General features: G+C 40.1%; 1 protein-coding gene across 1 annotated transcript in view; it reads right to left on the minus strand.

Annotated features, from left to right (window-relative positions):
- The window catches only part of disc1 (DISC1 scaffold protein), a 79,660-nt gene that overhangs the window by 21,159 nt on the left and 40,829 nt on the right, over positions 1-17,672 (minus strand). Inside the window, 2 exon segments of the mRNA XM_030155374.1 lie at positions 5,348-5,391; positions 5,393-5,409. Of these exon segments, the coding sequence (XP_030011234.1) occupies positions 5,348-5,391; positions 5,393-5,409 (61 nt within the window).

Raw genomic sequence — 17,672 nt, forward strand, 5'->3', positions numbered from 1 at the left:
AATATCTGCATTGAATAAATACCTAAATATATCGATACAGTACTTTTTAATATCGATACAGTATTGTGAAATGAAATATTGCGATATATTGCAGAAATTATATTTTCTTACACCCCTATTGAACGGTAATATGCATCTTGGGTAATCTGACATACAGCCTGTTCATGTCATGCAAACATGACAGAAACTATGATACAGAACATGATGTAATACTTATTATATTCATTATTGATTAAGTCACTGATCCACTAATGTCAGATAAAGTTGAAGAATGTTGATCATTGTCTCGAAAACAAAGATAATGACGATGTCCTTGAATGAACGGAAAACCAAAAAGAAAATTTATTTAAATAAAAGACAAAACTGAACAGGAAAAAGAGTATTCATAGAAATACTCAACCTTCAAGATGAAAGTGATAATAAATCTGAATAATCTCTGAGATAAAAGTCATGAATCTGAGAGAAAAAATACTGAAATGTTCTGAGGAAGTTTAAAAATTATGAGAAAAAAATTTGGATATTGTCTGATGATATAGAGAGATTTACTTAATGATGGATCCCAAGGGAAATTCCAAATCCAGTCACCGCTCCACAGAACCAGTCATACCACATCAACAATAAGTAAATAAATGCAGAGTGTAAACAGCTAAGAATAAATTAGATTAAAAAGAAAGTAGAATTAAAAGTCAAAGTGTATTCTACCTATCATATAAAAACATAAAAAAACCCAAGCACAGAAGTGTTCTGGAGCATCTACCTCATATACACCCCCACCCATATCAAATGATAATGTGGTAATTTTACAAGAAAAGACATAAACCTACATTTTTCATTTAATTCTCATTCTGTTGAACCTGAACAAACTGAAGCCAGTGTTTGGCTTTAATCCGCCGTCTGTTGGACCATCAGACCTAAACTCAACTCCACTTGTTTTCTTTTTTATAACCTTTTTTCACTGAAGGAGTTTTCAAAGTATTACAAAACACATACACTTCTAACTTACTTAAGCTATATACTATTTCTCCATCCTCATATACATCCACTCATAAAAATATACAATTACCTATGTTCACAAGGATGAATAAAAATAAAATATCTGTATATACACTCACACATAAAATTTACATCAACACACACCACACACAATATATAATATATATATATATAATATATATATATATATATATATATATATATATATATATATATATATTATATATATGTGTGTGTGTGTGTGTGTATGTATATACACACAATAACAACTCCACTTGTTTTCCACTCAGTCTCCTGTCCGTCCTAATGCCACTGCCTCCAACCTTCCTTGGCAAAAACAATAGAAGAATGGCTAAGCCCCGCCCCCTGCCCTGGGCGCCGCTGCCCTTGTTATTCTTCTCTTCTCCAGTGGAGATGCACTGGTATGAATCAGCCTCCGTAGGGACGGGGCTTTGACAATCGCTAATTCCACTAAATGCCAAAGCCGGTCCTCAGCCATGACTCAGTTCACTTTGCTGTCGTATTTACGGAAAAAAAAACGCAACGGTTCGCAGCAACGTCCACGTCAACCTGCATTTACTGTCACAGCATTCGATTAAAGGTCTGATCTGTTCACACTGTCAGAAAAAGAGGCTACGAATGTTTGAGCCTTTTAGTTTTTAGGGTGAAATTTGACATTGAATAATTTTTTTTATTAGTGATAGTTAACAAGACAATGTGGACAGAAAAACAACAACAACACATAAACACAGGAAAATCAAACAAATAAACAAACAACCAAAAAACAACAGCGACAGAGTATTGACAAACAACAACGACAACATCATATTAGAATGAAAAAGATCATAAATGTAAGAGCACTGAACAATATAGCTTGGTTAGGGGTGATTGGGAAAAAGGGGAAGAGGGGGGTGTGCATGAAAGAGAGAAAGCGAGAGGGGGGAGTGAGGGGGGACATAATAATTGTTGGTAATAATACAAAAATATATAATAATAATACTAGTAGCCTAATTTGCTAGTATTATTGTGGCCGGCAGTAGTGGCGGAGGCAGTCACAATACAACAATAAGTTAAATAATTTAATATTTGTAGTCATGTATTTGTATCAGTTACTATCTGTTTTGAGTTTATATGAATCAGTTTAATGGCTATGGGGGGGGGGGGGGGGGGGGGGGGGGGGGGCCGCCTGGCACACAGAGTCCGAGGAGGGGAGGACACCAATTTTTTTTTTTTCTTTCTTTTTCACATGTTCATGGACATAAAATACAACAAACATTACAGCAAGGCCAGTTGACAGTTACAGTATTCAACAACAGATATCCATAAATAATACAATAAAAGGAAACTGGACATTCTGAAGTTGAACATTTTACATGGAGATTGAAAACTGGATTCTGATTCATGAGGTCACTGCTCGTTTTGCTCATTTTCTTCATGTAAATTTAACAACATTCACAATTCAACAAGAGGAAAATATGAACACTTTTAGAAACTGGTGGGTTTCCAACCTGTGGACACTGTGGATAAGTGGTGTTTCCTTCAGTGTTGGTTGTTGAAGTGTGTTCTTTACATCAGGGGTGTCAAACTCATACAGCCTAATATGATCTAAAGTGGACCGGCACCAGTACAACCATACAAATAATAGGATAGAACGTATAAATAATGTCAACGCCAAGTTTTCTCTGTGTTTTTGAGGGGAAAAAAAAGTCAAATTCCATATGAAAATGTTTACATTTACGAAACGTACTTGAACATAACATGAACAAACTGAAAATTCTTAAGAAAATAAGTGCAATTTTAACTACAAAAGCACTCGGAGAGCACAGACCTCTGCCAAGGCAGATCAGTGCCCCCCCCCCCACCGATCACCACCAAAATTTAATCATTTGGTTCCTTATGCCAGTATCAACATCTGCTTGAAATTTTCATCCAAATCTGTCCATAACTTTTTGAGTTATCTTGCACACGGACAGACAGACAAACAAACCAACTCCAGCAAAAAACAACTTCCTTAGCGGAGGTAATAATATTCGCCTTTATCATTTTATACATGTGCATCACAACGCACAGATCACAGTGGATCTACAAATACACAAAACATTTAATAACAGACAGAATATTGGTAAATTCTAGACTTCTATTAAGAAGTTTCAGGTTGTTCACATTTTTTGTAAAAGGTTAGTCTTTAAATGTAAACATTTGTGTGTAATTTTACTTTTTTTTTTTTTTTACACTAAAACAAAGAGGAAAATTTTCTGTTTTCATTATTTATGGGTTATTATGATAGTATTTACTGGTTCTGACCCACTTTAGATTGAATCGACCTAAAATGATTTGAACATCCTTGATTGTTCATATCTTCAGTGTAATTTTTGCATTTCACAAATTCATCCCAGGGGCCGGATTGGACCCTTTGGTGGGTTGGATTTGGCCCCCGGGCCACATGTTTGACACCTGTGCTTTACATGATGTGGATTTGTCCATCACGCTGGTCCGGTCCGGTCTGGTCTATCTCAGGTCCTGGTGCTGAGGTCCATCTACTGCAGGTCATTCACTGGTTCATTCACCTGGATTTGATGTTTCAGGTGCATCTTCATCTCAAACACATACTAGACATGAACAGGACGTCCCATCCTCTGCTGTCTTTATGTCTCCATGTGGACATTTGAATGGAAACAGTGGACCACAGTAAATATTCAGAACCAACAGCTGCTTGTGTTCAACCCCAGGACGTGACGTCCACTAAACATCAGAACTGAGGCGGACGTGATCCGACTCCTCATCCCTGAACCCGGCCCATGTTCAGAAGAACCGGATGACCCTGAACATCACACCGAGACTGTGACCACACGTTTCAGACTCAAAACCGACGACCAGGACCCGGGAATGTTTGATGTTAATTGTGCGCCGGCGTCTGGGCTAACACCAGCTGCAGCGGGTGGAGGTGCTAATAGCATGGTGAAATGTGAGGTGGCGTCTGTCGGAGGTGTGACTGATGATGGGTGAAGGCGCAGGTTTGACGTCTGGGGAACAAACACCGGCGCTGCTCCTTTCTTAACGTCGAGTGTTTCAATGACGTCCATGCCATCCGTCCCAGTGTGTGGACGTCTCTGTGGACGTGTGCGGGTCCAGGAGGCCGTTAATGAAGCGTCTCCATCGTGGGCCAAGCGTCGGCGCCGTGCGTCTTCTGTTCTGGTGACACACTTCCAGCCTCTAACATCCTGTTCTCATCTTTAGCAGGAAGAGATAATTGGTTTTTTTCAACACCCTCCGTCTCACGGAGACCAGACATCTTACCGGTCCTCATCTGCCTCCTCCTCCTCCCCCTTCCCCCCTCCCCCCTCCTGTCACTGTGCCAACCATCAGCGACGAGGTACCGTACCGTCACGAGCAGACAGCGTGACGCCTCAAGTGTGTAAACCAACACGCCACGAATGTGTGTCAGTGTGTCAACCGGAGGTTCAGGTTCTGGTTCAGACGGGTTTAAGGTTCTGGATCCGATCGGTTCAAGACATTGGTTATTCTGTGTGATGATCATTTTATTTACAGTGACTTACCTTTATTTATATTTAGATGTAAATTGTTTTACGTCCAGGTTTAACCCTTTGATGCCTGAGTGTCTGGACCTTCCACTGAAACTGAAATGGGTCAAAATGACCCGGGTTAACATCAGTGTGTTTTTAGGACACTTGGGTCATTTTGTCCAGTTAAAATAATCATTTGTATTATATTTTGGTCAAAAAACAATTATTTAATCTTTGAAATATTTTTTACTTATATTTAATTTTGATCATTGGGTAGTCATACAAAAACTATTATTACATCAAATCTATAAAAGTGTAAATTTAAAATTTAAATGGTATGATGTCAACAACATGTTTTTTGAGGAATCCCTGGAATATGAAATAATAACTTTTTATCACAAAGATACTATAATAACAGAACCTGACTGGGTCATTTTGACCCACTTATGCAGCTAAGGGTTAAAGAAATGTTCTGATCAGGAGTTAAAACCACGAACAACTGACTTTTACATCTGTTTCATTTTGTTGAAAAAAAACCCCAATAATAATAATAATAATAATAATAATAATAATAATAATAATTTTTATTATTATTATTATAAATCAAACTGAACTCACTTTTTGAGTTAAAGTTGTGAAAGGACTGTCAGTTTTATAATTTTTTCATCCTTTTTTGCATCTCTTATTCAATCAAAATCAGGAAAAGTAGCATTAAGTCATGAAGTCAGAGGCTACAGGTATGTTGTTTTTTATCTCTTTATATTTTTGTCCATTATGTCTTTGTTGTTTGCTTATGTAACAGCTGGAGGTGGACGGACAGATGGACGTACCTGTGTAATCTGTCCTCCAGTAGTTCGATGTACTTGGTCGTGTTTTTCTTTCAGTCTGTTTTCTGTTTGGAAACAAAAACACAAGAAAATGACCTGTTACTTTTATTCACTGATGAGGAATAACCAGTCACAGCCTCCGACTGAAACCAAACCATCTGTTAAAAAGGTGAAATTATGTCCTAATGATGTGTTCAATGACCCAGAGCTGAGGATGCTGGGAATTATCCCAAAAATACCAATGAATGATCCCAAAAATACCTTAACAATGCAAATATATATGGCCCAAATATGGTCTCATGCCCCTGCCAGTCATTTTCAGGACAGTGTCAGTCAGTTCTAGTTGTGGCGTACAGTCCCTTATTGGATGAATTCAGACTACTGTACCTACAGCTGATTAAAAAGAGAACAGACAAATACCCAGTGAACCTAGACATGGAGAGTCCGTTCCTAATATCTTGTCTGGGATTTCACCTGAACCTTCACAGCCCAATTTGGTTAGAAGCTCATTAAGTCAACTGTTTTAAAACATTCTGTAGCCTATTAACAGCCTAAGCAGAAGCATCTGCATTTAAATTAGACTGTGTCATATTAGTCAGTCTGGACTAGACTGTTATCTAAATCCAGACAGCAGGCACATATCGATGCACTGGCATACAGGCGCACCTGCAGACCACACTGATCCACGCAGACTGGGGGAGGGGGGCGTGAATGGAAGAATGAATGAGGTACGCACGTGGACCAGGGGAGGGGGGGTGAACCATAACAATGAGCGATGTAGGCACGGATCCATGGACCGGGGGGGTGGGGTGAAACTTAAGATGCTTACAAGACGGTGGCAGGTTTAAAAAAAGAAAAAAAAGAGATATGAATAACTGAGCATAAAACAAGTGTCACTGATCAAAAAAAAAAAAAAAAAAAAAAAAGGAAAGATGCTTATAAGACAAAAATGTTGGTCCAATCATCTGACCGTTTTCACTAGTGTGTTCACTGACCAAAAATCCATAAGTATGACAAACTGCAGCAGTCAGCTGTGTACGGATTTAGTGTGATGACTGAGACACACACACACACACACACACACACACATGCATACATACACACACACACACACACACACACACACACATGCATACATGCACACATACATATACACACACACACACATACACACATACACATACATACACACATACACGCACACATGCATACACACACACACATACACACACACACACCTACACACACATACATACACACACCCACACAGACCACTTCCCTTTTATAATATATATCATTTCTTTTTTTCTTTTTGTTGTATTGATGTCATTTCTCTCCTCATACTTTTTATTAAACCTGAATGGAGCGACTCTAACAGACAATCGTTTCACCTTTGGATGAATGAACTGTTCTGATTCTGAGAAGTTCCAGATGACATACACAGTCTGTTTAGATTCTTGTTTCGCAGCTGAAGACTAGTCGTTTCTGTCCAAAGAGGCCAAACTCGTTCACTCAGATCGTTCTGGCGGCGGTGGCGGTGAAGGGCCCCGTATGTGGAGCAGTTAGACCAGAGCACTGACTTCCAGGCGTCTAATTGCCGCTGCAGATGCTATCGTACCTGACACCTCGTCCCCCGCCGGCTTCTATTCAGCCGACTGGGTTAAGCAGCGTGCCAGGGAATCGGCGCTGAATAAAACATGGAGGGCATTAAGTCGAGTTTGGATGGAGGCGAGCGTGTCAGAAGCAGAGACCGGTTTAGAAAGAACACGGTGTGAGGGACGCAAACGTCCATGTGAAAGGCAGACGGTCGCCATGGAAATCAGCGGAAACCAACCTCCTGGACCACCACCGATGGAAACACTTTATAGAACCAGAACCGGGCCGCATGAACAAAAAGGCCCAAGAGGTTCATAAACAGGGATGTTAGAAAATATCAGTTCTGCAATATATCGCAATATTTCATTTCACAATACTGTATCGATATTAAAAAGTACTGTATCCATATTTTTAGGTATTTATTCAAATGCAGATATTGTGGAGGTTCATTTTTGTTTTTTTGGTTTTCTTTATTGTTTATATCTTATTTATTATTATTTAACATTGTTTTATTAAATAATGGTTATTTGAAGCATCTTAAAAGCACTTTTTACTGTCTGAGTGGCAGATGTTAGTTCCTTTGGAAACTAGGAGAATTAGAAAAATTTTGTGATATAACATTAGATCCTGTTCTGATCAAATAAAAATGTGTTTAGTATTTGTACGTATTTCTGGTGTAATTCAATTCTTCCAGGAAATAATCTAAAAGAAAAAAAGAAAAAAAAATTGCCTTTGTAACAGTATCATGATATATCATGATATATCATGATATATCGTATCACGATCCTAGTATTGTGATTTGTATCACATCGACAGATTCTTGCCAATACACAGCCCTATTCATAAACGGGTCCGTAGAACTGGTCCTAGAACCAGTCATGACCCAGTAGGAACCAGATCACTGAGGACCAGGATCCAGGACCACACTCAGTCACAAACGAAGGGTCAGTTTATTTCAGATTCATCTGGAAGTGAAACACTGGACTGGGTCAGGTTCTGTTGGACCGGTCCAGTCTGTGTCCCAGTCCTAAACCAGTTTGATTCCATCAGCCTGGACCTTTTATTATTGAGTCTAAAAAGATGGAAAAGTGACAGATCCTAAAATAAAGCCAGTTTGATGGGCAGACCCATGTCCATTCAAGGGTCGGACACTGAAAATGTTCTGTTTTGAATTATAACATATTTATGTCAGAACCCAGAGAGCACAGGATTCAACCTACAAACATAAAATAAAATTAAATAAATAAAAGGTGGTTAAGTTACACCACAGTTGCATGGCCTCCATAGAGAACTTCTAAATAATGGTACCAGTGTGAATTCAAGTGAAGCGTCCTGACATCGTTTGCATCTGCACAGATTCTGTAAAAGGGAATGTGGTACAGCAAAGGAAAGAGAAATGATGCAAAACAATGTCATAGTAACGCAACTAAAAATTATAACATCAGTTCAACTCGACTCGTTAACGACAATGAAGAAACATTTTATCAGTTTGTTTTGTAAACTACATTTAGACTCGTTTTTATTAGTCAACAACACTTATACATTTAATTATAGTTATCATCACATGACCACCATTTTCGTTACGTCTTGTTTTCATCACATGATGAAGGTTTGTTGATAAAGATATTTCATCATAATTTTCGTTGACAACGAAAAAGAGCAACACTAATTCAGAGCTGCATCACCAGAGTCACTCCACTCCACTCAACTGGGATGAATTTGACTCATCGCTCTTCATTTACTCCTTTGTTTTTGTTCTTTTGAATCCAGATTCTTCTGCTGTAGTCTCAGATGAGTATGTGTTTCAGTGGAGGTCCATGGACCTGTAGGACCTGATGGACCTGATGGACCTGATGGACCTTTAGGGTGTATTCACACCTGCCTTGTTTGGTCCGTTTAAAACGGACCAGAGTTCGTTTGCTGCCTTGGTTCGGACCTTTCGTGCTGGTGCGAATAAAAACCACCGAACTCTGTTCTGGACCAAACAAGCAAACCAAGATCCAGCTGAAGAGGTGGTCTCAGCGTGGTTCCATACGAACCCTGGTGCGGTTCGTTTGAGGTGTGAAAGCAGCCCGGACCCGATCCGACACAGTTGTGTTTTTTTTTTTTGTTACCATTGTGTAAATGGTGCATTATTAGTTCATATTGTCACTGTAGAAAGGCAGATGTCAAAGCCAGTATCATTTTGGTTTCTGTTCCCGGTAATCGAGCTTCAGTGTGGGTATGGGTTGGATTCAGTGCTTATGCACAACAGTCACATGTGGACATTTCATTTTCAGAACTCCGGTTAGATTTGTCTGTTGTGCTTGAAAAGAAAAATAATAAACGACTTCATCACCTCCAGCAAACTTTACCTGCGTTAAGGAATTCTGTACCTGGCTAAACTGAACGGTGATATAGGATAGCTACACACAGGTAAGCAGTACGGAGCACTAATGCTTTTGGAGAACAGTCTGTGATATACTAGCAGAATTCACACTTCAGACCTGTTACGTCTTGCGAGAATAAGCTCAACAGTCATAACATGATGTGCACATGAGCGCTGTCCTCCGTAGCCGACTGTCTGCGTCTTTGTCGTTGAGAAATGAATTCTACAGTATTGTAAACCTGACATTGCATCAAACGCTCTTGCTGCTCAAACATTTGTGCAAACATCTGCATCTGTAAAAACCATATCGCTATGACTATAACAAAAACAGCACGCAAAATTTCCATGATTCTCTCCTTTCACTTTGGACTTCGCACTTTAATCGACACTGCTCATTTCTTTCCAATGGCTGAATGACCTCAGCACAGGTTTGGTTTACAGATTTTGGTCCACTAACAAAAATGTACAATGTGAAAGTGAACCGCACCAAAAAAAAAAGAAAAAACACATTTGGTCTGGCCCAAAGCAAGTGGACTATCGGACTTTCCTGGTGTGAATACACCCTTAAACCCATGGGTTGACCTCTACTTGACCTCTCCGTCCATTTATCAGCTCAGTGATGAAAACGCTGAATCTCCAGCTCAAACAGACAAACCGCTGAGCCTCCACTGATGAATTGTGGGTATTAATGAGCGGCTCTGAACGTCAGGCCTGGAGTCGCTGCTGCATTATGAGCGTTTGAGCAGCGCTCTAATTGAAAGTGAATAATGCAGTATATCCTTTATTGCCTTGTAACAATAAAAGCACCGACATCTGCAAGACCTTCGTGTTGTCAAACAAATTGGAGGCGTCGTCGTGCCAACGCAGCAGCGCCGATATGCGTGTTGTAAAAGCCTGGGCGTAATAAGGCACAAGAGGAATGGTGTCTTCGTAAATGAGTTGGAGCCAGTGACTGTGATTAATGTATTTAAGCTGAGCTGGGCTGTTTGAGAGCAGCAGGTTCCACAAACGCTCCGTCAGCACACGGCGCTGAACGGCAGCTAATGGACCGCCACCACGGACCGCCACGCACACGCTCTAAATCACCCATGATGCTCTGAGCCTGTGCACGTTACAGCCGGAACCACCGACAGACTGAGGGGATTCGCACCGACAAACAGCGCCCGGAGCATCTGTACGTTCATGTGGATGGATGGGTTCTATGTTCCACCGATGAGCAGAGAACACATCTGACACAAATGGAACTGAACACCAACAGCAGGTTTTTGTGGGAAGTCAGCGCTTTGGGCTTAGGGCGACAAACTCCCATTTCCTCTGATGACTTAATCTGAAACCGAAAATGCTCAGATTCCAAATGTGTCTCCAACCGCCTCGTCTTCGTCCTCCATTAAACAAACGTCTCATCCTCTGGAGCCTCTGGGAAACAACATCAGCTGGATGATGATACGTTTACACCGAGGCCGAGATGATGAGGACGGAAATATTATCAGCATCACAATGATTATAGTGAAAGAATGGAAGAGATGAAAAGGATGAAAATGAAGAAGGAAAACAAAAGGATGAAAATGAAGAAGAAAAACAAGAAAAGATGAAAATGAAGCAAAACAAGAAAAGATGAAAATGAAGAAAAACGAGAAAGGATGAAAATGAGAATGACCCCCACCTGAACCGGATGCGGAAACGGGGGGGTGAGAAAACCGTAGAAAACGCCTATGTAAAGATCTGCTTTTATGTCAAATATTTAAGGATAGTTTTAATTTATTACAATTTCATTTTATATACCTAATATTTGGAACCAATATTCACTTTTAAAGTCTTTGAAAAGGTCCGTTAAGCATCTGTGTGTTATTTATGCAATAAATTATATACATTTTTCAAATTAGATTGTATATTTTGTGTTTTTTGTCCTTTTGTGTTGACATAGTAGGTTAAAGTGAAAAAATAATAGACAGATGAGACAGATGAAGTTGTGCTGAGAAAAAAAAGATCCCAAACATGGGTAGAGTAAACATTTCTTTGTATAGTATGTAAAGGCAAAAACGACCAAAATAGGCTCAGACCCCTAAGGGGTAACCACTGTTGTGTCTGCGTGGAAACAGACTCTGGTACAGATTCATCACCTAAAGCTGCAACTCATGATTATTTTAAATGCGATCTATTGTTTTGGTGAAAATGTGTTCTTCCACAATGACATTAAGTGTTTTATTTGGTCCAGACTCAGGACTGAATCTCAGCCTTCAGTCTCAGACACTGGTTGAATTTCAGCGGTGACGACACATTCAACAGATTCTAATTAAAGCCGCTGGTTTATCATTTCCAAATGACCTGACTGGTCCTGAATGCATCGCCTGCATACAAACAGTCCCATTAACCAAGAATCACTAGAACATTTGGATAAATCAGGAGGAACATGGCGCCGGTGGCTCCTCGTTTTAGACGTCCTCACCCCTGGGGGTCATTTACTCGTCTTATTCAGCTCTTCAATTATTTATCGGTAAATTTCGCATCACTCCACACCTCCCTCAGGGACAGAATTAGACTCTCAGCAGGGAACCAGGCCTTGAACATAATGGATCTGGTATTCATCAGCTCTCATGCCAGCGGCAATTAGAGGATGGAATGGCTCCCAGGCCTGAAGAACTGCCCCGCCCCCCCAACACTAACCCCTAACCCCCCACCACCACCACCAGCCCCCAACCCCCCCAACGCCACCAAACAGACGTTCAATGAGCTGAAGAGAAGCAGTTGAAGCAGACACATTAACATCCACAGAAATCTGACCTCAAGTGTTCACATTAAAAACCAGCTGCACATGTTCAGGTCCCACAGAGGAAATCTACCACCAGGACTCATCTGGTCCCACGTGGGTCCATATGGTCCATGTGGGACCATGTAGGACATACGTTTAGATATAATGGATGGATGACGAATGACAAAAACACAAGTACATTTTGTCTCTTCACATCTACTTCACACAACAAAATAAAAATAAAAATCATCAGTTTTAACAAAATATAATGCTCAAAGTGAAGAACGGTGAACAAAAAAATACAAAATTAACAAAATTAACAGAAATTTACAAAATAATCAATAAAAAAAAATTAAGCGAAGAACAATGACCAAAAACTTAAAAACAAAAAAATCTATAAAATAAACAGAAATTTACTAAGTAAATGAAATGGGCAAAAATCTGAGCAAAGATGAATAAAATATTTAAGAAGGTGAAGAAAAATTCCCCCCAAAATTAACACGGAACAGATGTCAACAATAGAATCAACGAAATGATCAAAATAATTGGTGAAATAGAAAAAAAAAATCATCAAAATTAAGACAAATTAGTAAAAATGAACAAAATAAATGAAAAAATAACAGAAATTAACATTATCATCAAAATTAAGTAATAATGAACAAAATATTGATTGTATTGTTTACTTTTGTTCATTTTCAAGATTATTCTCCATTATTTATTTACGGTTTAAAGGCTCATTATTGGCCTCGAGTCAAAACTGAAGAAACCAGATGATTATTATTGGTTTTACATTATTAATAAAAAGATGCAACAAGACAGAAATGACTAAAACCATTTAAGTCCTAATTAAACGCATTAACACTCGCTGTCTCTGATTTTGTCTTTTAATTCTTCCATTAACTCTAAATAAATCTGGATTCTTATTGAATAAAACAATGTAAAAGAAGGTTATTTATGGTTTTTAACTCTACATGGCAAACACTAAACTCTAAAGGTAGAACTTTTAACTCTTATAAATCAGATATTTGTTCATCGGAGTTGGATATTTTTCGGTGACAACCTGATTAAACGAACTTGGATGCCCGCAGACTCGTCCTCGGTGCTGATGAAGATGACGTTACACCAGGTCTGAACAGGTCTTTGTGGTCGTGTTGCCTTCACTTCCTGCCTTAACAATAGATCTTTTCAGCAGCTGTTTTCCATTTGTACGTTGATGGACATAAAGTGTCATAAACGTGTAACAGAATTCCTCGGAAGCCGCCGTGGCTTTGAATCCGTCATTTATTTCTAATTCCCTGCAGCTACACAGATGCTAATGTGGTGTTTGTGGACTATCAGTTTCAGAGAGCGCCAGCCAGCCCCTTATTACCCAATAGGATGACAGTTTAATGAGCCCCTTGTACGGTGGTGGCGGCGAAGGGGAAATGTGCCGCTGCCATATTGTGTCGCCCACTTGAGCATTTGAGCATCCAGCGCTAAAGCAGTCATTAAAGCGGCGTTTGTTCCCACACGGTGACGTTTCTCCACCTGACTCCACTGAAGCGGCTTCAGCATCTGCATGTCAGCGCTTCCATTGTTCTGGTCCAGACACGTGCTTGAATGGAGTCATTTTCCACCTCATTATTAAAGCTGAAGGAGCTGAATAAACACCACCCTAAGTGAATAAAGCTGTCCTTCAGCAGCCTCCCCGTATCGGCCCAATTCTACAGAGGAACAAAAAATGTACACGAACTGGAAATATTCATCTACTAAAACCGAGCTCGTGGAATGGGGCGCCACTTCTTATGGCATTTGTCGGGCTGTACCTACACATTTTTGACCTGTCACATGTTATTCAATGCTATTTGATCGCATGTCAATTTCCACCAAGATCTCCGGTTCATGTAACCTTCACCCTCAGTGAACAGTATTTGACGCATCAATTCAGGTTGGACAAGAGGTTAATAATAGCGTGAACATATGAAGCTTATAATGCGCACAAATAACATGCCAATTCAAAGTGGTGTGTATTTTGTTTGTTTATTTGGAATTAGCACTGAAACCAAACAGCAAAAGGATTATATAAAAGAAAGTCCAACATTCGAAAAGGAGTGGGGTGAAGTTTAATTTATAATCCCCCACCCACCCCCACCCCATCCTTCAACATACACTAAATTCCCACACAAAACACAAAATTTCTGTACATATCAAGGATAGACTGGATTAGTGTTTGGTTGGAAAATAAATAAATAAATAAAAACAGACTGAGGAGTGAATGACGTTTGAATGGATTTCAGACGATGTATCTAATTCATAAAATGTCTAAAAAGTTCATTCAGGAACATTAACGTCTTCCAAACCAACCAACAACATAATTCACAAATGCATATGTAAACAGAGACAAAAGAGTAATCTATCTATCAATTCACCAATAAGAAAATGTATCCTATAGTCTTACATTTGTGTCTGAATTGTTCTCCAGTCAGTTTATTACAGTATTTCAGTGCACTGTTATGATTGCTCTGCGATAATGTGTATATTTAGTGCATGGGCAGTGATTCTTTCTGCTCTAATGTGTTGGATTTAGTGTCTTAACCTTCAGAGTTCCATTAATATGTTGTTTTTCTCTTGAAGACTAATACGAAAAGTTCATTATTTTCCTGTTTGCTGATGTGTGGTTCTGTTCTGTACAATAGTCTTTCATCTGCTTATAAAGATATTTAGAAGTTTAGTCGTCTACACAATGTATCTCACACACATTAAATCTACACAAACCACAGGAAATACAGGGAAACTGGGACCAGTCTGGATGGAACTGGACCGGGTTTAATACAACTAGAACTGATCTGGACGGAACTGGACTCAATCAAATGAAACTGGAACCACTGTGGGTGGAACTGGACCCGATTTAGTCAAACTGGAACCGGTCTGGAAGGAACAGGACTGGACTGAATAAAACTGGAACTGGTCTGGACAGAACTGGACCGGATTTAGTCAAACTGAAACTAGTGTGGATGGAACTGGACTGGACTTAATAAAACTGGAACCATTAAACCAGACCGGAACCGTTAAACCAGACTGGAACTGTTAAACCCAACTTAAACCATTAAACAGACCAGAATTATTAAGTGTGACTGGAACTGTTAAATCAGACAAGAACTGTTAAACTGGACCAGAATCACTTAACTGGACCGGAACCAGTAAACCTGTAGAGTACTTTTACTCCTCAGTCTTTGAAAACATTGATGTAAAACATGCCAAATCAGCACCTCCTGTTGGTGACGTGTGTTTAATTTTACCGCAAACTGACTTTCTTGACCTGTTTAATTATCTTTTAACTTGACAAACCTTGTATATGTAAATGAAAACACAAACCGAACAGGATCAGAATATTATTGACTTGATTGGCTAGGTCAGGTCCAGTGGGCGGGACTTCAGTTCTATGACTTTTAACAGTTTTAAATGCACGGATGCAAACATCAGAGTCGACATGACGTTAAAGTAAATGGATTTATGACTTCCATAAATTCCATCTGATTATGTTCAGTGTGACTTCCGTCTATACAGATGCTGGTTCTGTGGTTTAGTTTCGTCTGTTCTTTACTTTTATGAATCGGCTTAAATCTGCTTCTATTTGACATTTTCCACCATAAACAGAATCCAGAGTCGGACGTGGAAGTCCTGTTTCCTCTCAGACTCTTGGATTACAGTACAATGAAGAGGAATTTATGAACAATGACAACCTAACACAACTGCCCATTGAAGCTTTAAGTTGAATATGTGGACTGTGAGAGCGCCACCTGGGACCGAAAAGACAACAACAGACATTTTTTTGACAAATATTAAATTGATTCATCTAGGAAATAATGAACAGATTAGATTGTTTTTAGACCATGCTTGCATTGTCTAAGAAAATACTGCACAGTGAATCCTCCAGATGAGTCCACCCCCCACCACCCCTCTCAGAGCCTGGTCCAGGTCTGGTGGTGCGGTGGGGAAATGCTGCCCTCCAGTGGCGGCTGCAGGTTCTGCATTAAAGCTCAGACAAAAGCTCAGCACTAACAACACAGCCTCAGGCCTTCATCATCTTCATAACAGGGATGATACGGCTGAATGTGGGCCTCGGGGCTCTGGTGCTGGACCTGGACTGACTGGGTCCAGCCTCATCACCCCCCCCCAGACCCCCCAGTTCCTCCACTGCAATCCCCCCCCTCGCTGCCTCAGAGAGTGAAGTGACCTTTTTTAGACTGATGGACTGGAGAGAGTAGCACTGCAGGTGGTGCCGTCAGAATCCATTTAGCTCTCCATAGCCCCCCCCCCCCCCGAAAAAACCCTCCACTCCCCTTGAAAAAAGGCAGGAGCGTTTCTTTTCTTAAGCAGCGTTCACTCAGGTCTGAACCGGCGCTGATACATCATGTCTGCACTGAGTGGCTGGGAGGTAATTGGCTACTTCACACAATCTAAAGCTCATTTCCACCCGCCCCCCCCCCCCCCTCCTCCTCTCTGAACCCCCCCCCCCTTCCACTCCTGCCAATCCTGCTGCCAACTCATTTGATGCCGAGTCCCCACTGACAGCAGATCACTTCCCTTTCATTTGGGAGGAAAGTTATCGCCGGTTGATGTCCTCACCGCGTGGAACGACATGAAGAGCGACCGGGTTTTCAAAGTGTTCCCATAATTCACAGCTGGAGTGATATTTTAGAGGAGCGTTCAAGGAGAATGACGAGCTCCTTTTAGGAAAATATACAACAAACATGTTTGAGACTCACCAGGCAGATGAAAAACACAGCAGTTTTAAATAATGGGATCAGTGTTTCTATGAGGGTCTCAACCTGAGGGACGGGGCCCAGAACGGGTCGTAGGGTTTGTTCTGAGGGAAGTCACATGGAACGAACATGAGACGCCACAGCCACATGAATATGACAAGACAAAAGGGATTTAAAAACACAACGGAAAAGATAAGCCACTTTTACACAGTAGATCCAGGTCAAAGGTCAGATGGTGACCCCACCTTTTTAAAGATGAAGAGTCTAAAGAAAAGAAGAAACACGACGACACTAACAGGAGATTCACAGGTTTATGGAGATGAACAAATATGGAAAAGACCAGGAGGTGTTTGAAGAAATGAAAGAGGGGAAAACAGTGAAAGGAAAAAAACAGTGTTTAACCAGAACATTCATCTGTCCAACCACGTCCAACAGATGGACTGTAGATGGAGTTAAAGAGAAAAACTATTGAGAAGGAAAAGGAAAAGTTTGTACAGATTTAAACCATTTAATTCTAGACATTTCTAGAATCTTCCCATTCAGGCACTTGAAGATTTCTCTGATTTTGGTGGAAATGGAAAAGTATCATCTATGCACCTGTTTCTGATCCAGAACTGAAGCATCACGTGCTGTTGAATTATGGGAAATACTAGTTATGAACGCCCCCTCACATCATATTTTCCACTGGAGAAATGGGGGAAAAAATTAGGTCAAATAACCTCTGACCTTCTCAACATGGTGGAAAGCAATGAGGGATTCATGGCCAACGATAAACGATGGTTTTATTAACGTTCGACTGCTGTTACCTGATGATTTTACACATTTGTACTATAAACAATGTGCAAAAAAAAGTTGTGTCAGATGAATAAA

Source organism: Sphaeramia orbicularis, chromosome 15, assembly GCF_902148855.1.
Source record: "Sphaeramia orbicularis chromosome 15, fSphaOr1.1, whole genome shotgun sequence".
Classification (NCBI taxonomy): Eukaryota; Metazoa; Chordata; class Actinopteri; order Kurtiformes; family Apogonidae; genus Sphaeramia; species Sphaeramia orbicularis.